Below are 25669 nucleotides of genomic sequence, written 5' to 3' on the forward strand. Positions count from 1 at the left end.
GAAAAGTTGAGGGAGTAAATCTGCTTCCCCCAAGCGTCAGGTTTATATGTGCGAGGAGCGTGCAGTGCGTTTCCAGGGGTTTCCATGCTGTCACAAAGATCCCTGTGAGACCAGCTTATTTACCCTGCAGTAAAACCCGAGAGGGAGTATACCCTGCAGTAAAAGTGGAGAGGGGGCTCAGTGGAATTAGATTTAGGGCCGCCTCCGGTTCTCTGTTCTGTGTGTGCCGTCAGGGAAAATCCACTCTGCTGCTCTTGTTCCGTTGTTCAAGCTGAGTTATGTTGTGTTCAGAGTCGAGGGGGTAAAATCTGTCATATAACATGCAAACAAGTTTCAGAGAGGTTTTTAATTAAAGAGAGAGGTATTACATTGTTCTCAGTTACTGGTTACACAGAGACTTGTACAGTGACAAGATATTAATTTAGCATAAATAAGCAGTTGTGCAATTAAGGGTTATTACATTTCACATTACGTAAGCACTTGCTGTACAAGATGCATTTTCACAGATGAGTGCAAAATGTGTTTTTGCTTGTTCTCTCAAGATTTGAGAGAAGAGAATTGAGAGAGAAAACCTCTCAACAGGATCTCAAAGACAACATGAATTTGCACATAACAGAGGGTTACCTATTGCTGGAAAACAGCTGACCAGCATTGACTGGAAAGATTTGCATACACAGTACGGAGGCTGACGGCTCTGCAAAGCCATCCACATGGCAAAGATGCAGTACTGTGTATGTGTTATCGGCATGCTCCAATCTGTTGGGAAGACGCTATCGGTTGCGAGGTGGACGTTCTGATCTCCTCTGCTCGTAGAGAGTATTGCTTTGATGCATTCCAAATTTTGAACATGTTCAAGTCATTCAGTCAAACTCCAGGCTCAGAGGTCGGTACTTAGAGAGATTTCATGCAGTAAGAGAGCTGGTGTGTGTGAGATAGCAGCTAAAAGAACAAAGCTTACAAGCAGTTACATCCAAAGGTTGAGGTTCAAACCAGCAGCTATAAATCATCTTTGATCTGTGATGTGGAAATGCAGTCCTGTTGCTTTGTACATCATATACATCTAAAGTGGCAAAATGGAAAGTTTGTAAACCTCATAATATTTTTTGCATTTTTGGCTGAGTTTGTATTAAAATAGCTATGGAATACAGATAAAGGATGTTATCACATAACAAATAACACCTAAAAGTAACTGATCATTTAAATGACATTTAAAGTCAGTTTTGTACATTTTACAAAAAAATTAGATATTGAGTGTTCACACCTTATCCACCTTTAAGTAAAAGAGTGAACTGAAATTTTATGAATTTATCCAAACATTTGTTATGTTCAATCATTGTTTATCTGTATTTAGATGTGCAACATGTGATTAGTAGGACTCACTGTGACAATGTTTTTTATAAAATGGGCCCACAAACAAAAATGTTGACAGGCGGTGTGCAAACTTCACATTGTTTCTAAGTTACAATTAAACTAAAACATGAAATGTAATCGTTCTTTAGTTTGGGTCAACCAAACATTCAATTCACCTCAGATCACAAAAAGACTGAAAGCTGTGCATTCAGTCTGACCACCGCTGGGTGCTCTCAAATCAGTTTCTCGCTCTTCGTCCCCGACCGCTTGTGACAAGTGGCTCCGGGTCAATGTGGAGCAAGCGGTGTGAGTCATTCCAAGGCACTTGATTCTTTTCATTTCCTTACGTGATGAACTGAAAAATCAATAGTGTTCTTCTGCTAATGCCCTTTTTTCCAGGGTACAAATGCACTTAATGAAATGATAACACAATGCTTAATCAAATGCTATTCATCAAGGTTACAAATATTCCCTTTGGTATGATGGTCGAACTGTACACTTGTGCACTTTGATGACATTAGTGACATTACTGCCCGATATATTACCAGATTTTAAATTCCATGCAATGTGACTTAAAAATTAATGCAATGTAAGAATTACAGGTTGTTGAAAAAAATTAAATGAGATACATTCAATCAGTGACACAAAAATTAAAAAAGGATCCTAGAGACAGAAGGCAATTCACTAAGCCCAAAAAGGCAAAACAACCTCAGTGATCTAAATTAAACTGACAGATAATTACAGCACTGAGAGCACATACAAGAACGACAAAAAAATCAGAGCTGAAGTCATTGTAACAACAGGCCTCAACACAAAGTATCAAAACAGAGAAGAAGTACAGGTTTCTTGTTATCGCTAACTAAACTACCTACAGCCAAAGAAAAAGAGAAAAAGATATCACTGGTCATTGCTGTGACAGACTTCACATGGTTTCTCAGACACAGTCTGTGCTTTACAGATAGGTGAACCGAAGGTGGAAACATTCAAACTACTTTGTGGTCTTGGGGACTTTCCGGTTGCCACTGGTTGCCGTGAAGCTGTAAAATTCCCTGTAAAACCTCCAACCAGACTTTGTAGCAGAAGAGATACTGTTCCTGAAACCAGAAAGACAAAGGGCACATCCAGCTTTTGGCAACTGTGTTTTTTTAAAGCTTGAACTTTGAACTTCAACACTTGTGTTGGCACTGACCTTGGTTTGAATCATCCCATGCCGCTGTAGTCTCATCTCTTTTACAATGTCGCTCACATTAATCTGAAGACAGAGACAGAAGATCGCATGCATAAATATCGTGAGTGTGAACTAGGCTATGACTTTGATTTGTGTCTTCTATTAAGAGTCCATCGACATGCTAGCTGTACTGTACTGGTGCATAGATGTTTTGAGCTAACTGCTAATGCTTACAATATGCTTACACACTGATGTTTAGCAGGTACAATCTTTTACCATTTGACCGACTTACTTCAGTGTGTTTGCATGCTAACATTAGCTAATTAGCAACAAGACAAATTACAGTATTAAAGTATTGAAAAATAAATTGTTGACCTGATGACAGCTGATGTCTCCAATATGTGAACAACATTTCATGACAATCCATTCAATAGCTTTTTAGACATTTCAATAAAAACTGAAAAAATGTTAAAGTTGGTTGATTCATCCTCTGCGAATCATGAAAATTTATATAAAATTTCATGCAGTCTATCTGATACTGTTTGGGATATTTTAGTCTGTACAAAAGTGTTGGACACGGCAGCCATGACTGCCACCCCCAGAGTTATTACCCACTAGCACCGGTAAAAACTTTAAAATAATGTTAAAGCAGATTTATTAGTAAAAGTAACGAAATGGCTTCCACTCACAGGCAAATCATTCTCAATGAGGCTGATAATAATGTCAGTGCAGATGAGAACTCCTGTGCGTCCGATGCCGGCGCTGCAGTGCACGGTGACTGGTCCCTTGTGGTGCACTGCCCTCAGGTAGCGAATGAAGCGAACCAGCTGCTCGGAGCTGTGCGGCACACCATGGTCAGGCCAATGTGTGAACTTCAGGTGACGTACAAAATGAGCCTCACCAGTCTGGAATAACAAATTAAGTTTAAAGTTTAAGAACTGCTCACCTTCAAGATGGATTTTGAAGTTTGGAGTAAACCATAATACTAACAACATTATACAAATTTCTCACCTCTGTCTCTACCATGCGCATGACCTTGATATGGAAGTACTCCATGTACTGTTGGTTTTCCAGGTAAATTTGGTACTTGCCAGTTTCCAGAGGTACGTCCAGCTTTTCCGGCCAGTACTTGTGACATTTGATCCTTCCCCGTTCTACTTCCTGGGTCATCATGGCAATGACGTCAGATTTGCTTTCCCAGATCATCTGCCAGAAGGCCGACACTGTGGAAGGCAGAGGGCCCTGGCAGGAGATGTAGAAGAACTCCTCACTGCCAACTTGCATGCGAATGTAGCTGGCATTGATGTAGTCCTGGTTGTCTCCAATGGCAACACGAGTTTTGTCATCTACAGGGGAAAGAGCCAGATGGAAAAAAAACATCCTAAACTGCATCAATTCATAATTGAAATAAACATCGAACACCTTCAGCAGCATCCTTCCACAAACAGAGAGACAGAAATCCCTTCTGTTTTTTAACATTCATCCCTACGTCATAAACAACAAACACTACCTACCTTGTTGTTGTTCCAAAAGCATGCAATCCAAGTATACGGTAAATAAAGCCAAGTAAATAGCTCTTAGGTCTTGGAGTTGGGCTTAACAAACCGGAGCTGTGAAGAATTTTGTTGGTGATGAGAGGGGTGATAGAGCGAAAGCAATTAGGAATGTTTTCTGGGTTAGTCCTCCACCCTGCTTGTGAGGTCAAAAAAACCACAGACTGGAAATCAGGCTCTCTGAATAGAATAGTAGAAGGCAAAGGATTGGATTGGTAAATAACATGCCTTTTTTGTTTATCTGGACCATTTGCACAAACAGCAGTTGTAACAGGCTGCTGGCACCAAGGCATTTTGTGAGGTGCAGTGATATTCCACTGGGGGTCATTATCCTTTTCATCACACTCATTCATCTCCACTCTGACCCTTTTCACCCAAACACTCTCTGAGAACTGAGGAAGTAAATGCTTCTGTATGTGTTTGTATCCATGAGTGTGTGCAAGTTTAGGGTTATCCTGATTTACATTAAGAACGTCCTTAGTCATCTGATGTTCCTGTTAATGCAGCTTATAATATCATTTTCTACTGATGCTGTTTCATTTATTAAAAATATAAATCTAAGATAATTACAAGATTGGTAACAAATACACCTCTTCTTCATCTTAACATACTTGGCTGACTGTAATTGACTGACTGAAAATTAGTGTGGAACCAATGAATTATTGATACTAATGTAGGAAATGATTCGCTGAGCAGACATTACTTAAGTGTTATAAACAAATAGTTCATATCCCTTCAGTAAAGACCTTACAGTCAGATTAAACTGAGTGTCTGAGAAAGGAGCTAACAAACAAGCCCTCCTATAAATGCCAAGTCTGTGAGTATCCAGCTTTTACAAGCTCACCAATAAAAACAACTCTGATAGGGGAACGCAAAATGAAGCAAAGGGTTTTGGAGTAATGGAGAAAGTATATATTAAGTCCACTTTCAGACTTACATGGTAGGATGTCTCTGTAGCGGTTCTTATCTCTGTTCTCAGGGGCTTTCCCCACCAGACAGTTATCAGAAGGCTTCAGATGCTCCAGAGTCTGAAATGGACAACATGAGCACAAAGAGACTGCAGTGTTTTAATGACAATATCTATCTGTGTGTGTGTGTGTGTGTGTGTGTTTCCCTATGTCGGGATCATTGTGGGAAAAAGTTAAATGATGAAATTTTGCACTTTGTTAAAGTGACCATAACTTACACCAATTGGTAAGTGTGTACATTATAACACATACACACCATAAACTCTTTGACCAGTTCCTGCTGGTCCAGCTGATGCTGCAGAATCTGGATGAGAGCTTTGACTCTGGAGCCTGAGTACTGGCTGGTCTTAGCAGGGCTAATGAGGGCTAAACTGGCCAGTTCCTCCTCTGACACTATGGGTGGGCCTGAGGAAATGAAAGAAAAAAAGAAAATGAATGTCTTATATATTGCTCAGCATAGATACAATTTTCACTCTGACAACATCAACAAAAGAGAAGAGGAAAAGACACCTGATTGGGGTGAGGTCATTTCCTGACCAGTGGCATCAAATACATCATCATCTTCTTCGCTACTCCAGCCATCTGATTGGGTTCTCCTGATGTCTTTGCAAGACTGGTCCAAAAGTTTGGTCACAATTTGTTTCCTGGGGGAGTCAGGGGGCAGGGGTGAGACCAGACCAATTTTACTCTTCGGTAGGGATGAAATCATGCAAGGCTGAGCTTCCTTTCCCTGCGACTTTTCCACCTAAAATACAGTATAGACAAAAGGCTAAAGTATCTTAATACTTAAGCTATACTTTTTTGTTTTGAGGCTACAGAGAATAACACTATATAGTTCCTGGCTGCTACTCTATTGTTTGTCTCACTGGCCATAGACAGCAGGATTTATCTCAGGTAGGTGTTTTATTTGTTGCTCTCTGCTGCCTCCTTGTGGTTAACAGTGAAACTCCAACAGACCAAAACAAAAAGAAGGAGCGGGAGATAAGTGGAGAGGGTATAAGTAGACAACATAAGATAACAATAATTTGGGATTAATACCTGTCAGAAGCTCCATGCAACATATCAGTGACACTGAGGGATGGGCAGCAAGCTTGATGAGAAGGGGTGCTGTTACAGCTCTCCTGATCCACAGACAGGCAGCCAGAGGAGGCAACAGACACAAGGAGCAAGATGTTAGTCGTACATGTTAGTAAAAAGGTAAACAAGGGTAAATGCTAAAATCATGATAATTACACTATAGTTCATGTACTTGTATATGTATATTTATTAGTGTACACATTACCTGTTTAATTGCAGCCTCATCTGTCACAACAGTCAGTTGTTGATGTGGTGGAGGAGGTGGCAAAGTGAGGAACACACCAGCTTCACTGACCACAGGGTCTGATGCTGCCCCTGAGACATTGATAGTAGCATACAATCTATTAGAGCTGTTTTTAAATCCTCTGAGGCAAGACCAAGTCAAGTCACAAGTCTTTCAATACAAAGCCAAGGGCTCCTTCGGACTATTTAAAGGCTAATTCAGTATGAGTATACAGCTTTGCAATTCCTCCCTGATTCTGTCTTATTCATTATTTGTTGTTTTGTGATTTTACCAGATCAAAACTCTTTCTTTCTTTAATTAAATTTTTTTTAAGTCAGTCAGTGTAGGCAGTTAAGTAAGTGAGGTAGTACAGCAGTCAAGTCAAAGTCAAGTCAGTCAAGTCTCAATTTCATTTTTTTTTTCTTAAATCTGAATTAAGTCAACAGCTCTTTATTCCAGCACTGTTATTCTTCTATTTATGAAATTCAAGAGTCTGAAGAGATCATACCAGGTGGGCGCTCTACTGGCTTATTCAGTGTGACGTCAGTTGAGGAACAGGTATCGGGGCTGGACACAGGAGCGGGCTGCTCGGCTAAAACTGCTTCAGTCTGAGCAGACATGTTGGGTGGTGTTGGTGACTCAGAGTAGGCCAGGGGCAGGATGTCTCTGCAGATGGTGAGCTGTACGGTACCCTCAGCTTTACGCAGGATATCAACCACCTTATTGTGGCTCAGCCCAGACACAATCACGCCGTTCACCTGGAGTACACACAGTGAGGGTTTCAGGGTTTTCCCCACTATGGGTGTAATAAAACTGTGTGGATATATGATTGGTTGTTACCTCTAATAGAATATCTCCCACTCTCAGCCGACCGTCCTGCTCAGCTACTCCACCAGAGCAGATTTCCTTCACTCTGAGCATACTGCCATTGGTTCCCCCAACTAAAGCAAAGCCAAGGCCTCCTCCTTCTGGTTTTTTGAACTCCACTTGCATAATGCAACTCTAAAAAGACCAGACGAGTAAAGAAGAGAATAAGGATTTTGAAGAAAATCAGCGACAGGGGAAGAGTGGGTGTCAATTATTATTAATTTTGTTCCAGTGTATTTCAAGGAGTGCCTTATATTCTGCAGAAAAAATGTCATTGTGTTGTTAACGCGCGAATCAGATGTACGGAAAGCCTGAGAGACACACACATGCAGACAGTGACCTCCCCAGCAAAGAATACATTCGCAGATTGACACACAGTAGACTCATGTTACAGTGTGTGTTTCAACAGACATTTCAAAAGATGTGCAGTCAATGAAAAAAAGCATAGGGTTGGCAAGAGATTGCAAAAATAAAGAGGTACACCAGAAAGAATGAGCTTCTGGACGAATTTAACTGATGTTTAGAAACTTACATCATGTTCTTGGTTGACAGAGAGACATCTGAAATTCCCAGCAGTCCTACACACATCTCCGGCTGAAAAAACACAACAACAATACAAGAGGAGTTATCAATGAGTCAGCAGACTAAAGCACTTGAAAGAAAACAAAAAATGTCTCAGATACATATTTTTCAGGCCTAGTTTGCATTCAGCCAATGAAATCTCTATAATGGACACTGAAAAAAAAAACAACCCACACCAACCTCCCACCTCTTTGGCCATTTTGAAAGAGAAGTGTTGATGGGTGCGATTCTTCTATGACAGGTGAACAAGGCTGGTCTTTTCAGACTGACCCTCTCCACTGTCCCTTACCGCTGCATGCACCGTCACCAGGCAACTGAACTACCTGCCCTGTAGACCACTGGCTGTGTGGCGCTGTCTGTGTGTGTGTGTGTGTGTGATGCCTACAGCCCTGCAGTCCAATACACCAGTGGAGGGCCTGAGGCTTGGTAATTATTAATCCTGCTGTGAGAGCCCAGGATCTGTCTGTCAGCATTCAGATCACACGCATGCACACGCACACAACACACACACACACACACACACAGAGCTGGACAGAGAACTATCTTTCAGCACTGAGCTCCGGCTTCATGCAGACAAAAGAGCAACAAGCGAAAGGGTGAAAGGGAACCAGTCATGACGCTGATAGAACATGTAAAAGCCCAGAGGAGATGAGACACATGAATATATGTGGGAGAGAAAGAAAAATACTCACCGTCTTCGGTAGGAGAGTCTTTCTCTGGAGAGATGGGCTCCTCAAAACGAGCAAAGAACTTCCTGTCCTTTTTCCAGTCAAACAGACCTACAAAAGAAAAACTTAGTTAGAGATGCACTACCATAGGTTGTACAAGGAAACAATTATTTTCCACTACAGGTGCTAAATCTAAAAAAAATAAAAACAACTACCTCTCTTCTAAGAACTGAGAACACTCTCTGGTAATGATTGAACTTAAATTATCTTTGTCCAGTTGAGCAGAAACATATATCTGGTTTCTAGGCAATCCATCAAAGCATATAACGACCAAACTATGCTACTTATGCATCCTCAGGTTAACCCAAGCAGAAGAAACCATAAATCAGAAGGCCTTACCATTCCACTTAGCCTTGGGGGTCACTGGCTGGTCTTCTCTGTGATAAACATAAACATTAGAGCCATTCAAAGATGCAAAAACAAACCTATTTCAGCCTCTCTAACCTTTGAGGGCACATACCTGAGGATTTTAAGTTTAACTTTACGTGGGGCCAGCTCACAGGCTTTCACTGCATCCTCCAGGGTCATTCCGAGTGTGCACCTGCCACAGATGTAGAGGATCTTATCACTGGGCTGGACACTGCCCTCCTCACTGGCTGGGGAGCCTGGCACCACCTCCAAACAGTAGATACCCTGCCATTTGCTGCCAATGCCTCCTGTCAGCTTTATACCTAAAAACACAAATATAGTAAACACAATTAAACAATCCTGGTTATGTATCTTTGCCTACAGAATTTATAAAAAAAAAGAAAGAAAGAAAGACCCACCCAGCTGTCCTGAAGGAGTCTTGTGGAGAACTACATCAGGCAGGCTGTCACAGGAAGGTGGGGCCACCAGGTTGGTAACTGCCCTCCCCAGGGTCATACTCAGTCTTCTCGAAGATGACCTGAGAATCGTCATGGCAAAATCATCTGCCACATTGGTAACATCATGCCCATTTACCTGGAAAGAAATGATGGAGGAGGAATTGCTCACAGTCATCTTTGTCAGCCCACACTCTAAACAAACAGCTCACAACAAAATCAAGTCTTTAAATGTGAAGAAATGCATGAACGTGTGGGTGTGCACACCGTGATGAGCCGGTCTCCTGCCCTGAGACGTCCATCTGCCTTGGCTGGGTTGTCCAGTATTTCCTGTATGTAGTAGCAGTTGTCCAGCTTGCTTCGAGTGATGGTGAACCCAAAGCTTCCATTCCTGGACTTGGTCAGAACCACTGTAAGCTCAAACTCTTTAACCTGTCCCTGACAGCCAAGAAACAAGCAGCATTTTACAGCAGAAATTCTCCAATTTATCTTTAAGACAAAATGTATTTTTAATTTATCACTTCATGTTAAAGCTTTAACAGTTTGGTGACCTTGGTGAGGCCTGTGGACAAAAAACAAGTGTTCATTTATCTTTAATCACAGATTTTCAAAATATAACATTTGTTGAAAATTTAGTACAGCAATGCTGAAATGTTTTATATAAATAAGCATTTTAATATACGTTATGCTGTAAGATAATTTGCTTTTTAGGCGGCAGAACATAAAACATCACAAACTTGCCTTTCTTCGACTCTCTTCCTCCTCATCATCATTCTCTTCATCATCATCATCATCCTTGTATTGTCTCTCTTTCCTTTCTGGTTCTTCCCTCAGATGAGTGTGGCTCTGGGCAGGAGGTGGCAGCACTGCGGATGGCAGCGTTGGGGCAGGTTGACTGGCACAGGGAGGTGCAGAGGACATGACCTGGGCCATGATGGGAGTCAGTGGTGGAGCAGGAGGCTGGGGTGGAGGCGCCATAGGCCTTCCATTCTTGGAGGTTACTTTGTAGTGACTCGGAAGAAGCCCCTGCTGGATCGGGTGGTGCTTGGCTTTTGGTGGTTGGGTTGTGAGTGGCTGAGCTGGGTGGGTCAGGGAAGTGGTCGGGGTGTCAGATGAGAGTTTAAGGGGTGTGATGGCTGAAGTAGGGATGTGAGGGCCGAGGCTTGGATTCTGAGAGATGAAACTAGAGGAGCTGCTGGAGGTTTGAGAGAGGAGGGCTGTGAGGTTGGTTGTTGGAGTTTGAGTGGCCAGACTAGAGGGAAAGATGTGAGGAGGCTCCAGTGTGGAGCTGATGGTCAAGTACTCTTCATCTGCCATGATAGTCAGACCATTTCCCATTAGGCAGTAGCTCACACTTCCATCTGCCTCCTCTCTCACTCCGCTGTCGATAGACAAACAGTACATGAAATGGAAACTGTAGATACAAAATCAGAACACAAGTAAATAAATGGAAAAAATTGCAGTTCTAGAACCTGATACATTACCTAGAATATGCAAAGTTTGAAGCTGTCTTAGGGCAGACATCCATAAGCATAACAGTTGAGCCTCTTGTTGTTGCAGCCTCCTCTTCCTTGTCCTTGTTCTTCTCCTTTGCTTCTACTTCCTGTTGTTCCTCTAGTTTCCCAATGGTTGACTGTGACTCTGGTGGAACTGGTGTGAAGCCAGAACCAGGTAATACAGGCGAGGCAGGAGATGCTGGGGAGGCCGGTGAGGCCGGTGAGACTGGTGACGGAGGTGATGTGGGTGAGGTGGGTGAGGGTGGTGAACGAGGAGGAGATGGAGGAGGCTGATTGATCTGCACTTCACTCTCCACATGCTCCTCAGTCTCCAAGAGTGCTGGAGCTGCAGGGGGTTCTGGGCTTTTCTCTATGGCGTTGGTCAGATCTTCCTCTTGGGTGGGGGTCTGCTTATGGACAGGTATTTTGTCATCATACTGATATTTAAGGAGCTGGCTGTAGTCCTCTCCCAGTCGAATATCCAGAGACCGAGACCGAACCTCACGGAAGAGTGCAGGACTCTGCAGATTCAGACAGGAGGTAAGACGGATTGTCCTGATTACTGGGTCTAACTGGTGCATTTTTTTATCTGTGTGTGTGTGTGTGTGCACATGTGCACTTGGGTGCATGTGAGCTCACCAGTGTGTTGTCATCAGCATCATATAAAAGTCCAGGACCTGGTCGGCAGATCAGCAGATGAACTTCAGACGGAGCTCCACGTAGCAGGAACAAAACTCTCTGAATATGACCAAAGAAGTACAGAGGGTTTGGGTACAGCTTGAGTCAGACTCAAACTGAACAAAACTATTTAACTGTTAAATGTTTAAACGCACTGTGTGAATGCCATTGTGATTCCTTAGCACTAAACAAACACTATGACACAACCAGATTGTTATTTTTGGTGAAATGAGATTAAAGGATTAGTGACCCGATGACGTTGTGAAGATCTTAAGAAAGAGCAGGGCCAGTGGAGCTGCTGATGCACTCACCGGTCCATTCACCTACTGCGCTGCCTTCAGTGAGCATGTCGATACTTTTTCAGCTATAGTCAGAACCTTGCCAAACCAGTCTACTCTTTTAAACCTTTTCATCACATAGTGCAACCACCTTCTTATGGTGACTGTGGAAATTCACTGGTTGTTACTACTCTGGTTTAAATATTTAGGGATTAAAAATCATTTGAAATCTCTGATAAACTTACCTGGTAAGACAGGTCCTTGACAGGTTCTTTGTTCACCGACAGAATGATGTCTCCCTCTTGCAGGAGGCCACTCTCAAGCGCTGGTTGACCTGGGAAGAGACGTTTAATGCGGACCACGCTGCCACGGTCAGGCCCTGAGCGAAGCTGCGAGATGTTAAAGCTGAAGCCGAGGCCAGACAAACTCTTCTTCAGTATCACCTCATGCGTGTTTTCTTGGAAAGAGGAGAGATGGAGGGAAATCTTGGAGCATTAAAGTGTGTTGTGTAATCTTTAATATTGTGGGCTGTGATTTGGTACATTGTGATTAAAAAAAAGCAAACAATCATTTTTTTCACATTTCTTTGGACCATTTTCAGTTAAAAAAAGAAAGCTTCATAGAAATGGAGGCCTGTCCCTTTAACCAAACTGAACAGGCAGCTTCAAGGTTTCAGTCTCGGGGGGACTGAAGGAGCATCAGCTCTGGATGACTCTGACAGCAACCACAATGTAGCTGTCAGATGATTCAGAGTCACCTCTGGGCCTTTTGTGTGTGTGTGTGTGTGTGTGCATGCTTTTTCTTTTTTTTTTGAGAGCGTATGTACGCCTTTCGTCTGCTCCCTCACCATCAGTCACAAAGCTGTAGTCCTTGGCTCGACCACTCAAGGTCGTTTCCATAGAGACATCAGTCCTGGAGGATTGTGTATGTGATGCACTGTGGGCCAATGGGGGGCAGGGTGAGTCAGGTCTGGGCTCCAGTATTACTGTGGGCTCCCTTTCCAGTAGCAGGCTCACCACCTACAAGGATGAGATGCACATGTACACTCTCTACATGTTAACTGTTTACACTTCACTGTGTACAGCATCTCAAGCTAAGGTACCTTTTCAGGGGATATTGAAAAACCAACTTTGAATAATATGAATTGCAAAAGCTTCTCCACATAAGGTCGAAGGTGCTTAAGGGTCCAACGAGTCCTAAACTTAAACCATAAAGGAACGAAAAACATCATTTAGTTGCAAGGACTCGTTGGACCCTTAAGCTCCTTCGACCTTATATGGAGAAGCTGTGCAGTCAAACAAAATTACACACAATTACATATTCTCTTTTGCTGATATTATTGCATTTATATCAGTTCTTCCTAGATAAAAGTGTTTTAAAAAACATATGTTTATGTTCAGTGTCAGTGTTGCCAGAATCTAGGGTTCAAGGCATGGCTATGTATGACTGCATATGCATGTTTGTGTGTGTTTGTATACCTCCCCAGTCCTCTTCAGGCACTCGACTGCTTGCTGGTGAGTCACACCCCTCAGGTTGGAGCCATCGACCTCCAGCAGTCTGTCACCTGTCATACAGACAAACACAAATCTCATCATCATTAGCAACATCAATGCATAAATGGTTTGAATGTGTGTGTGTGTGTGTGTGTGTGTGTGTGTGTGTGTGTGTGTGTGTGTGGTTGACGGGCATGTTAACAAATCTGAAAGTTGTCCCTGCTCACTGAAGCATGAACCAAGCAAATACCGACATAGAATAGTGGCTCCAGAAGCACAACAATATGCAAATTAATGACAAAATAAAAAAATGTCAGTATCATATCATATATTATCACATAACTTGCCATGTCATATTTCTTCCCTCCACATTCAGTTATTTAATATTTTATTTAAGGAAGCTGAAAAAAAAAAAGATAACAAAAGGTCTGTAATCGAAGTGGCACATTTCACAGCATCATCATCATGTCCTTTGATGATGATGCAAAATCAATTGGAGTACTGTCGTTCAAGACAAAACACAGTGACAAAAAAAACTTCTCAGAAGTGAAATTGCAAATAAATGACAATGACTTCTGCTACTGCTTCCTTACTTAAACAGAAGATGAGTGTACATCCGGCACAAAATCCAACATTTACAGAACTTTTAGTGTTTTTGGCATCAAATATCACATACTGAAAAAAATATATTACCGATCTGAATGCGCCCATCCTGCTCTGCAGCACCTCCAGGCACCAGACTTTTGATGTAGATGCCTCCATATCGCACATTGGTGTTTATTCCTCCCTTTTGGCAAAAAGATTACAAAGAGGTGATTAATGTCATAGGCCTAAAATAACCCTGGCAGTGTACACTGACTCAGCGTGTAGGGATCCAAGTTACTGTGCATCGTAGCTTGTCCTTAGCTCAGTCGTGTAAATTAATTGGTTTGTCTAATCTGATCTCACGCAAGGCAGCTATGCCACTAAGTTCTTGGCACAATTTACTTGGGTTTCAATATGTCAACACTGGAATGAGCCAGAAGACTTTCTACCTTGACACAGTAGTATTTTAGTCATAGTGGGTGTGGACAAAATAATCCAAACTAATCTCTATAGTGAGCTCTATACTAGCTGGAAAATACACTTAGGTGCCATGTTATTAGGTCCACTTAGCTAAACCTAATACAATCTCATGGAGGGTTTGTGTTGAAACTGTTTTAAAGGTCTGTTGATTCAGCTGTATGGCCATTTGGAAAGATGCAGTTTTTGGCACGTTTTCTTTTATTTTATCATTTTTGAATTTAAATCAATGACGAAGGGGTTAAAAAACAAAAACACCTCACTGTTTAATACAATATAATGCAGACTCCAAAATGATCAAATGGTTGAATCACAAGCCCTCTAAAACATTTAAACAAAAACTGAACATTATAACATCCATCCATCCATTTTCTATACCGCTTATCCATCAGGGTCGCGGGGGGAGCTGGAGCCTATCCCAGCTGACTACAGGCGAGAGGCGGGGTACACCCTGCCCTGGTCGCCAGTCAATCGCAGGGCCAACACACAAAGACAGACAACCACACACTCTCACCTAGGGGCAATTTACCCGGAGAAAACCCACGCAGGCACAGGGAGAACATGCAAACTCCACATAGAAGGAGCTATGTGGAGTTTTTCTTGCTTTGAGGCGACAGTGCTAACCACTGCACCACCGTGCCGCTCCATTATAATGTTATAACTATATTTATGACGGTAGGATTTATTGCACGTTTTTATTAGACTGCATTCATTTTAACTAGGTGCACCTACTAAACTGGTAACTGAGGGAAAAAAACAACCATTCACTCACAGCAACACTGATGCCAAGACTGCCACTGCTTTTCTTCAGCTCCACTATAAACCGCTCTCCAGTTTTCAAACTTAAGATAGAAGGGGACCTGGAACAAACATCCTGAAAAACGACAAGGAAGAAGTAAGCAGGGAGCAAAAGGTTTTCGATTAAAAAGGCATCTAGTGGTAGCAAGTGACTGAAGGACACTTCTGATGCAGATGGTTGACCATGACTCAGAGTTTTATCACAGCCATCATCACATTTGATCCAACATTTAGCACTGGTTAAACTCTATCAGTTTTGACCTCATGCAGGAAAGTTTGCTTCAGTGGAAGCAAAGCCACTGATATGTAGCCAATGTTAGCTGAGTGCTGATTCTAACCTGAGCATCATGTATGCGCACGACAGGAATGTGAAGCTTCTTGCCCTGTTTTGGGGTTGCCATGTTGGACAGAGTGATGGCCTCTTCCAGTTCCTCCATGGCAGGACGGTACTCTGTGCCACTCAGTGTGGTCTGGGACCCAAAACCCTTCTCCAACGCCAAACCAAGAGTGCTTTGAGTCAAGGAAGTCTTGCTGTCCCTCAGAGACTCTAACAGGAAAACAACCAGGTGGGATAAAAGATCTCTGTACTCATATAAGTTGTATTAATTTTCACTTCTACATATAGTAATAGCTTCATAGTTATGTATGAATTGATATATGAATTCTTCCACAGTGCATGCAGAAGAGTATTTAGCAGATCTTACGTTTAGGCTGGGACACAATGAGCTCCACCTCTTCAGGGCTGTTCTGTAAGATGGCAGCAGCGTCACTGAATGTCACTCCTTCCAAACTAATCTTGTTTAGGGAGATGAGACGTCCACCTGAAAAAAAAAAAAAATCAACAAATCATTGTAAAATCCTTGTTATACTTTGTCATGTGCGGCCCAGTTTCATCTCTGTCAATGTGTGAGTCAGCTCCCATTGCTGTTGCACTCTACCAGGTTTGATTCGTCCGTCTTTGTCCGCAGGCCCATCAGGCACTATGGAAGCAATGAAGATCCCAAGGTCAAGTTTACCAGTATTGTCCTCGCCCACTATCACAAAGCCTGAAACAGGACCAGAGAGGAGTGAAGACAAAAGCCTCCTGTTAAAGAATCAGATACGTGGCACTCCGATCATTAATTTGACATCAAGTTCACAGCTAAGTCCACTTTGATAAACTCACCAAAGCCCAGTTTCTGATCTTTCTTCAGGTTCACACAGACTATCTCTCGCTCTGGTGGGGTCCTGGTTGGTGTATCAACTGCAAATAATGGACCACTGTAAATTCATTTACATATTCTCTATATCCAGTCACATCAGAAGTGGACATAATTTAGGATTTCTTCATCACCCAATCTACATGTCTTTGGACTGTGGTAAAAAGATCCGAGCACACAAAGAAAAACAATCGTCAACTCTAGTTTGAACATACAGAAGAATGACAAATTAAACAAAAAGACTCAGCAAATGGGAAGAGACACAAATGCAGATGCTTATGTACAGGGCATGAGGGACCATTTAAACACCTGTTCATTATTTTTGGCTGTTTTTCTGACAGTGCTCTCTACTACAACCATAAAATCCTCCCAGGAGGGAATATTTTATGGAAAAATACAGATTAAAGCTGTTCCTGATGTTCATGCTGTTCCATTGCCTAAATAAAGATGCTTAATGTAGTTTCTCCTTTAATTTGTCACCCCTCTGTATGTGTTAACAAAAAACAGACATATTCACCACGTATGGAGGAAGAGGCATCAGAGTCCTGCTTTTGTAGTGAGACACTGGACATCATTCTGGGAATTGGCTCTGGCGTGCTACAACACATGTGCACAGTGATAATACATGATGACTTCCTTAATGTCCACAGAGAGTTTATTTTTACACGAAAAACATGAATGTCATTATCACTATGGGCTACCTCCAACTCTGTCGGTCCTTCACGTCCCTGAAATCTCCTGTTTCTGGGAGCTCCTTGTTCAGCTCTCTGCTCATCTCCCTTCTCATTTCTCTCTGCTGACGTAGTCGCTCCTCCAGCTTGGCAGTCAGGTCATCACAGGACTTGGAGAGGGAGTCTGGTTGACCAGGCGTCAAACCCACATGGTTCAACATGCCCTCTGAGCAGGAGAGCCGCTTAAGGTTCAAGTTACGACCCCGGTAGACAGACACATACTTATCCATGTTTTCATCTGGACAAACAGAGGAGAATCAGATAAACTTGTGTCATCTTTGTGTATTGTCAAAGCCCAAAACTATACATTCAATACAGTCAAAATTTTCCCACCTGGTATCATGGTGTGGTTGAGCTGTCGTGATGTCATCTCACTATGAAACTTGTGCTGTGCTGAGCAGAGGTTCAGAAGGTACTGTGCTATTTTTGAGCTTTCTGTTACAAAACTGTGCTTTTTCCCGCTGGGCCCACCACACTCTATAATCAGTTTACGCCGCTGAAAGACAGACATAAATCATCATACATTTACTCAGTGTCAGAACAAAATGAGCCGCACAAAGTAATATTTCATACACGAAAATCTGACTGAAATGCCACTTCTTTTTACCCCAGTGGATATGGAGTCGGTTTCCCTCCAGAGGAAGCGTCGGGTGACAGTCCTGACGTGGTTCTTCATCTCATACACAATGATTCCTTTGGCACAGATCCCCAAAACCAGCTCTCCCACCACTGGCCTTTTCTCTCTACCCACACGGTGGAACATAACCCCATACTCGGGTAACTGCTGGGCAATCTGAAGGGTACATATTTTTTTAAAATGGTGTGTGTGTGTCTTTGTGTGAGAGGACATTCAATTTTAAATATTATCATCAAATCAAAAGTAATGTTAACAAGTGCAAGGTGTGTGAGTGGATGAACTGGTAGTCTGGACACCTTCAGGTACTCTGTCTCTGCCTCTTCAGGAAGCATCTGGGCATGACATGCATGAAGTCTTGGCAACTCTTCCTTGATACTGGGCAGGGCCAGCTTCTCTAACATCCTCTTGGACACATAATGCTCTGGCTGGTAATAATTCTTACCATACAACTAAAAAGACACACAAAACAACCAAATGCACTACTATGATAGACACTGAAAGATGATGCTGATATTCAAAGACAAAAGTTGAACATTTTGCTTTTTGTCCACTGTACCTCTGGCATGTAATCCCCAAACTCAGCCTGCAGAGCAAGAGCTACAAGAAACAAGCCTGTCTCCTCATTACAGTAAAGCCTGTCCTCCAAGATATCCTTACGCAGCTGTAAGTAGTACTGGTGACGAGTCAGTCTGTGCCTAGGAAAAAGGATAAACAGTTAAGTATAAAGCAGAAATGTTCTTTGAACTATGCCTTTCTATAAATTAATGTACGACATGTAAAACAACAGTAATGTACTTACAAAATGAAGGAAATATCATCAACAAAATATTTGACTCGAAGAAACACCAAAAAGGAGGACATCTGCCCTTTTTTCCAACTGTCAGGAGCAACTTTGGAGATTTTTGTTTCATGCTCCAAAAAGAAATATTCATCATCTGCACAATGAAAAACAAAAGTCTCTTTAACCTCAGACCTCTGAAGTGACTGAAATCACAAAACAAACATTAAGAAATGACTGGAACTTAATTTCCAATGTTTTAGTAAAACAACTTGTTAACAATTGAAATATTATTCCAAGTTCACCCTAGGGCCAACTGTGAAATCACAGGCCGATGTTCAGTCAACGCACTCACTGAGTCCTCTTACCATCAAGGAAGGCAAGACCAAAGTAAAAGTGTTCCACCAGGTTTGCATGAGCCACCACCATGTCGAACACATCTCTTGCTTTGGACTTAATGTCGCAGCGAACCACCACGTACTGTCCGTTAGGCAGCACTACAGTCACTTCTCTCTGAGACGAACAAGAGCGTCCCTTTCTGGACTGTGGTGGACACATAAACAACAGACACACGTGGACATAAAGAAACCTACAGACACACTCACATATATAAGTATACAATTGTGCAAACAGACATTTAGGATGCAAGAAAGGACAAGTTCAAACAGAGTGAAAAAAAACCCAAAAATTTACTTTAAAACCCATCAGAAAGAAAGGAGATGAACAGAAATCATTAATTTACCACAATAGATCCAGGAAGCTCGAGAACAATTTGTTGTTCGTCTGACATTCTGACAAACTCGGGACCCAAAGCCTGACAAAACAAACATTTAGAAAATAAATAAGCAGCAACACACCCAACAGACTTTGTGCTTCTCTATCCTCTGCTGTCTGCTCTTAGAATTAAATTGGACTCTCAACTGCGCTAAATACTCCACACCCATACAATACCAACATATACTGGTGAAAATGCTGCTTATAGTAGACATCAACAAGATACATTTTTAAGTTCCAAAAGAAACACTGCCCTCGCATTTATGTCACTGGATAAACATTTAAAAATCTCTGTTCTTACCTTAGCTTTCCTCTGGCTCAAGCTGAGTGAGGATTCACTGAAGGTGATGGAAGGACTATGAGATCTGCCCGACGCCTTAGGAGAGATGTCGTGGTGGGGGCTCCTACCAAGCCAACTGCTGTTGCTGTCCCTGTGACGAACCCCTCGAGGGAGTCTGAGGAGTGAGAGAAAAAGGAAGGGTGGTGAAGGACAGATTGTGTAATAGTTGTGCAGACAAGTTGGAAAAGTCAAACTCTGAGACACTGTCAAAAAAGTCAGTACAGACCATGAGTGACCTCGAAAAGGGAGGTGGGTGCATTTATTTATGTCAACATGCAGCTCTAATAGCTGAAGAATCTTCTTTTAATTACAGTACTGGTGGTAATAGTGTGTAAGTATGCATGCAAACAGTACAAACCTGTCTAAAGAAGACTGGTACAATGGTGTGGGAGAGCTTCGTGGTCTTTGTCTCCAAGGTCTCTGAGGTAAACTCCCTGGGAAACAGGCATAAAATTAGGGATATGGTTTATCCAATTGTTAGTAATCAATAAGACCAGTAATATATATATGTAATCAATATACATTTGAAGGAGAAATGAAATTCTTAGTGTCAAAATTTAGAAAAACCACTGATTCTACTTAAGTACAATTTTGAGTTATTTGTACTTGAGTGTTGATATAGAGATGGTAATGGTTGTTTCACCGCTAGGAATTTTTTTTAAGTGGACACAAGATGACAGCAGTAACGTTTTCCTTCTTTCTACCTACTTTTCAGGTCTGGTTTCTTATGCATACCTGACTTTGAGTCAGAGTCTGTTGAGTATCTTCTGCCTTCAGCACTCCCGTCGCTGAACTCTGAAAATGGCCCTCTCTTTCCTGTCAACGATGAAAGATGACAGCAATGTCTGATTCCTGTCCGTCTCTGTTCTCCCTGGAGATGCTGAGATGTTTGGGCAGCAATGAGGCTAGCTAGCAGAGAGGTTTATCCTGCTGCGTCCGCACTCTGTATCTGATTATTGGCTCTCGCAAGAACCTAATCCTGGGCTTGCTTTAGGTTAAGATTTTAATCTTGTTGATCTGTACACTGGCTTCAGGCAAAAGACTGCAAATACTAAATATGTAGGGTCAAAGGTAAAACTGTTGATGAACAGAATAAAGGAGGGCAAAGTAATAGTCTACAAAAGATTCAATAGAGTTTTTCTGTTATCACCTCACAACAGAACAGCCATTAACTTCTGCTGTTTGAATTCAAGTTATTCACCAAAGTGCTGGTCATTTTAGTAAGTCATGAAGTATGGTTAAGTAATCATAGACTTACGTAGTTGCCAAAACTTCTTATTCAAGAAAATCCCCAGCCTAAGTTCAAAATCAAAGATTCCCATTCAGTTTTCTCCCCTCCTATGTGACTCTTCAGATGTATTAACATTAGTCTAACGTTCATCGGGACTCTAACGTGCATGCTCACCATGAAGTCTCTCCCTGATCACCTGGCTCCTGCCACTCAAAGGGACGTTACTGTCCGGCAGAGATCCATGATCCATCTGAAGGGAAAAAAGTCCCTCCTATTTAAAATCACTTGGATTTTTTTGTCAACATGTGGATAATTATGCAGTACGCCTTCAAGTACTGGCACATACAACAAGCCCCACAGAGAAGCTGAAATGCTTGTAGACAGGAACATACTGTAGGCGGATAGCTAGACTCACTGATTCATGAAAAACCTCCTCCACCAGCTGTCTGATGATTTTGGGGGGCGGTGGCAGGATGGAGGCTTTATGCTGAGATTCGCAGGCTTCCAGGATGGAGTTGAGATTCACCCTGCGGTGGGCCAGGTCCTCACACATGCTGAGGAGGAGGCTGTTCAGATGGTCACTCAACTGGACTGGCTGAGAGGGATGAAAGTGCAAAAAACATTGCAAAAAGGAAAGGTATGAGACTGTGATTGTACCTCAATTAAAAATGAAATGCTTTGTGTCAGGGGGTCCCCACCTGATTTTGAGGTAGGTGAAAATCAACTGACCAGTAGAGAGTCATACCCAGTGAATACACCAGCATCTGTGCAACAAAATCAATTCATTATTGACAAGACAGAAATACTGCTATAATGAGGAAGAATATACAAACTGTGTGTAGTCATTCCTGTGCTAAAGTGAGGGATTTTGGATGCACATATTGGCACACAACATTTCAAGCAGGAGAACTATAAACTAAATACCATTCAACAAACTGAGAGCTGATATAATGGATCTAATGATCAAACCATGAAGAAAAAGATGTGTCTGTTCACAGTGTTGGGTCAGAACACTTTGAAATATAGTCAATTACTGAATTCAAATTAAATGACATTTTTTGTATTTAGTAAGATAATACACTGGATTACAGAAAACATTTAATCTAATCTGAATACTTCTGGATTACTTCAAAGTCAAACACTGAAAATATTGCACTTGCACTAAAAAATTACAAGTATAATTTTTTCTCTCTAAACATATCAAAACATTTTAATACAAATGCAATGGATTTTGCATATTTAGCATTTACACTTGGTAAAATAAAGTTACCTTTAAAAAAGAGAACTGGCACACAGTGCAGGTGTACTGTGTGTATTCTACAGCATGTGGGATTGTGTTTCTTTTATCTAACTTTTTGTTGCTATTTTTTAAAGACAAAACACATGGAGAACAAGCACTTACTCAAAAAAAAATAAAAAATAAAAGTTGATAATAGCTGATAATAGTTACTAATTTTTGTAACCTGATTACATAATCTTGAGTACATGATAATCTGTTAGCACCATCCCTGTTTCTGAACTTATTTATTTCAAGGAGTTTATACAGAAAAATATAAACATTTAGCATATGTTTCTTTGACAACCTTCCCTTCTGTACAAATGTTTTAATTATTAGATACTTTAGGGTCTTTTCTACTAACAGGCAAGTGCAGAATTCTAGGCTGATAGCCCCCTGCTCAGCCACTAGATGGCGTGCTTACATCTCAGTTGTCCTTCAACTCATCCTGAGATTTTACACTCCAAGGAGAAAGACATATCAGCATATAAGCTTAAAGACACTGGTAAGAAATCAAAAAGAACTGATGCTCTTTAGCGTTTGACAAGTCTGCAATCCAATTTCATGTGAGCTATCAGGACAGGTACGAGAACGTATGCACTGACCCTCTCTATGGCAGGTTTGGTTGAGCTGGCACGGCCCTGCAGCATCTCAGGAGCAGTGAAGGTGGATACCTCATCTGATAGGCCACAGTTCTTAAATGCTAAGGTACCAGTGGCTGATAGCAGCAAGGAGGTGGGGCTTATGATGTTACACATATTATTGTGACCTGAAAAAAAAAGTAGGAAGTCTCATTATATATATTTATATATATATATACATGTATATATATGATTCTGCTGATAAAGTCACACAGAGTGAAACGGGAAAAAAAACTGCAAGATAAATTCCAATGTTAATGTTACACTGACTTTGCAGTAACATAATAGTGTGCACACAGCATTGAGGCATGATGTGTGTGAGCCTACAAGAGCAGGGGATTGTCTAAAACGCTTTACCCTTATAGGAGACATCTACTAAAGACTCTGCAGTGCCCAGCAGCAGGGACCAGACCTCCTCCTCCATCAGAGGTCCCCCTCGTGCCTCCAGTACTTCAGCTAACGTAACAAATGTGCTGCTCATCCTGCACACATTCCAAGAACGCACCTGAGGACGAAACGCACATGCAGTGTGAGCACAAAGACACATGCATGCACGCACACACACACACAAACACACAAAGCACCCCTTATTAGAGCCTTTCTTCAAAGTGATACTCTGAGGTGAGGTTTCATTTTTCTGGCTTTTATTGTGTAAATCAAACATCTTCAGGAGTTTATTTCTTGTATGTTTTCCTCCACTCATGAGAATAATTTAAGCCCCACGTTCTTTGTATCAAGCTTGTTATCCTCTTATCACATTTACAATGTCATCTTTACATCTCTCTGGGAGTTTATTACTGATCTTGACAAGGCCTGTCAACAGTATTTTGTCTTTGGAGACAGTTATGAGAGACAGTTCAGAGAAAAAGATAATTCTTTGCACTGGACTCAGATTAGATTATCTTAGTCCATTAGTCTCAGCGCCTCTCGCTCTTTCTGCTCCACCCATTTCATAATAGGCTTTCTTCTGACCAGAGGGCAGTTCTGAAGGAGCTGTGCTTCTGGCACCAAAGCAACTGTGTCATGATCCCATGTTAATTTGTTGTCACATACTGTGCAGGTATTACTGCTGCAGCTATAAACAGTTGACCTGGCAGACAGAGGAAGCTTTAGGAAATGCAAGGACCGGTTTTCTAACTTCTTCATTAGTTGCACTAAGCAGTCAGTTATAAAACATACATACATATTTATTTTGACCCTATTATAAGCTTAGTTGTGTTGTTTTCTTTTCAGTTAGATTTAATTTGACAAATGCCATTTATAATAGAAAAGATAAGGCAGACTCATACATTAAAACTGAACCAGTTCCACGGTAAAATGTCTTCTTATGTTTGATCAGTATGTTCTGAGAGAGAGCATTCCCGTTATTTTCTTCACGTTTATGTGTAAATCTGGGCAGATCATTTTTTTTATACATATTAACTATCAATTAGACTTGACCTGACATTTCCATCATTTTGGAAGGCTTCATTAAAAACTAGCAAGAATAGTTCCAGCAGTAGCTGTAACAAAAGGCAAGAAAGTATGAGACACTAAATAAAGTTTTGATGAGATGAGAACAAACTATACTACTACCACAGTCACAGAAGATACAATCTGTTTTTCCTGATTCATGGTTACGCGTGTCAGACCCAGCCATTATGGTTTTTTATTGCTCCTGAGCTGTAACAATAGACTACTGTGTACTGAAAGAAACAGCATCGCTTCCACTGATACACACCAAACCAATTACTTTAGGCCTGATCAAATCATTCTCTTAAACTGAACTTATCCTCAGCTTGTGATACCCAGATTGCATCACTGGAAAGTGATTGAGTGTGCTAGCAAAAAACAAAAACACCAATAAAAACTGTGAGGTCATGCGGTTTTCTTCAGCCTCCAAAGCCCATTTTAATTCAGTGATAAAACCATTATATTGATGAGACATATAAATCATCCTACAAGGACCAAAGAAGAAAAGTGCGAAACTGTCAGGTGCTACTACACACATCCACTCTGGTGCAAAACTTTAGCAGCTGTTCTCCCTCAAAGTGTCTGCAGGTTTAAAGCTATTGGACCAATGCTGTGAAGCCAGGCTTATTATCCTGTTACCTTACTGACCATTAAGCAGTCAAGCCACATGATGTAGACACAGACTGAGGAGAAGCTGCACTGTATTCTTGGGAATTTGGGACAACGTATTTCTTCAGGATCTGGGTCTCTTACACCCTGTTTTCTCACCACAGTGACAAAACATTAACACATTTATACCACAAACAGCATTGTGACAGTGTGGACATTAAGCCACTGTGGTCAGGGTCTGATTTATGTAGCCACAACCTTTAGCAGCCTCTAACAGACAAGAAATGTTACCAAGAGAATATTTTCATCGACAGAGGCCTGAATATGAAGGCTGTAGTGAGCATTTTATGACACTTAAAGGTGAATCTCAGCACTGTCCTGTGAATGTTCAGCTATGGTCTGTGCCTGGAGTGAAACCATCTGAAATCTCTGGTTAATAAACAGAATCTAAGCATGAAGACACCCACCTCAGACTGCCAAAGAGCACTCTATGAAGGAGGGAGATGATGAAGAACACTCAGTGATAGAGATATTACCTGGTACCATATGTGACCTATGTCAGCAGTGTGATCCTGTGTATTATCTTCAGTGCTTCCTCCACGGATCCAAAATAATCCTTGTGATCATCGCATTGCTGCCTTGACGTCCTCTCGGTAAAGGCTGCTCCGCTCTGGCAGGTTTGACATTAACTACACATGCATGGTGCCCCATTCATTTGCACTATCAGCAGCAGCAGCACCGCCGAAGGTCTGAAACTTTTTACTGTAATTGGGGCTATTCTTAGCCTCTCGCCTTTAAACACTTAATTGGATTAGCCTCGCGGTTTGACAGCGACAGGTCAGGGCCACCAATAGCGGGGTGGCGTGAGATCAGATAA

At 41.7% G+C, this 25669-nt stretch overlaps 1 protein-coding gene across 2 annotated transcripts; it reads right to left on the reverse strand.

Moving 5' to 3' along the window:
• Positions 1-285: 285 nt before the first annotated feature.
• Positions 286-25638, reverse strand: ptpn20 (protein tyrosine phosphatase non-receptor type 20). Of its 2 annotated transcripts, XM_046401771.1 has the most exons (47): positions 25329-25638; positions 23089-23236; positions 22696-22859; positions 21513-21578; positions 21230-21409; positions 20989-21064; positions 20319-20399; positions 19942-20017; positions 19545-19698; positions 19212-19283; positions 18838-19012; positions 18491-18626; positions 18248-18386; positions 17988-18140; positions 17662-17847; positions 17388-17550; positions 17025-17292; positions 16841-16920; positions 16290-16367; positions 16063-16170; positions 15829-15945; positions 15463-15671; positions 15099-15200; positions 13958-14051; positions 13250-13335; positions 12619-12790; positions 12017-12228; positions 11455-11553; positions 10804-11336; positions 10061-10700; positions 9587-9757; positions 9284-9458; positions 8977-9187; positions 8856-8893; positions 8481-8567; positions 7739-7800; positions 7180-7341; positions 6848-7097; positions 6322-6431; positions 6078-6160; positions 5550-5683; positions 5296-5444; positions 5009-5099; positions 3530-3864; positions 3208-3423; positions 2540-2602; positions 286-2444 (listed from the first exon to the last, which is right to left on the reverse strand). In XM_046401771.1, exons 2-47 carry the CDS (start codon positions 23210-23212, stop codon positions 2334-2336), a joined length of 7191 nt encoding a protein of 2396 aa, XP_046257727.1. In that variant the 5' UTR covers positions 23213-23236; positions 25329-25638; the 3' UTR covers positions 286-2333. The 2 variants fall into 2 exon arrangements, with proteins under 2 accessions (XP_046257727.1, XP_046257726.1); XM_046401770.1 differs by lacking the exons at positions 8481-8567; positions 8856-8893; positions 8977-9187; ... (30 more) ...; positions 23089-23236; positions 25329-25638 and adding an exon at positions 7969-8138.
• Positions 25639-25669: the final 31 nt, after the last annotated feature.

Source organism: Scatophagus argus, chromosome 10 (assembly GCF_020382885.2).
Source record: "Scatophagus argus isolate fScaArg1 chromosome 10, fScaArg1.pri, whole genome shotgun sequence".
NCBI classification, from domain to species: domain Eukaryota; kingdom Metazoa; phylum Chordata; class Actinopteri; family Scatophagidae; genus Scatophagus; species Scatophagus argus.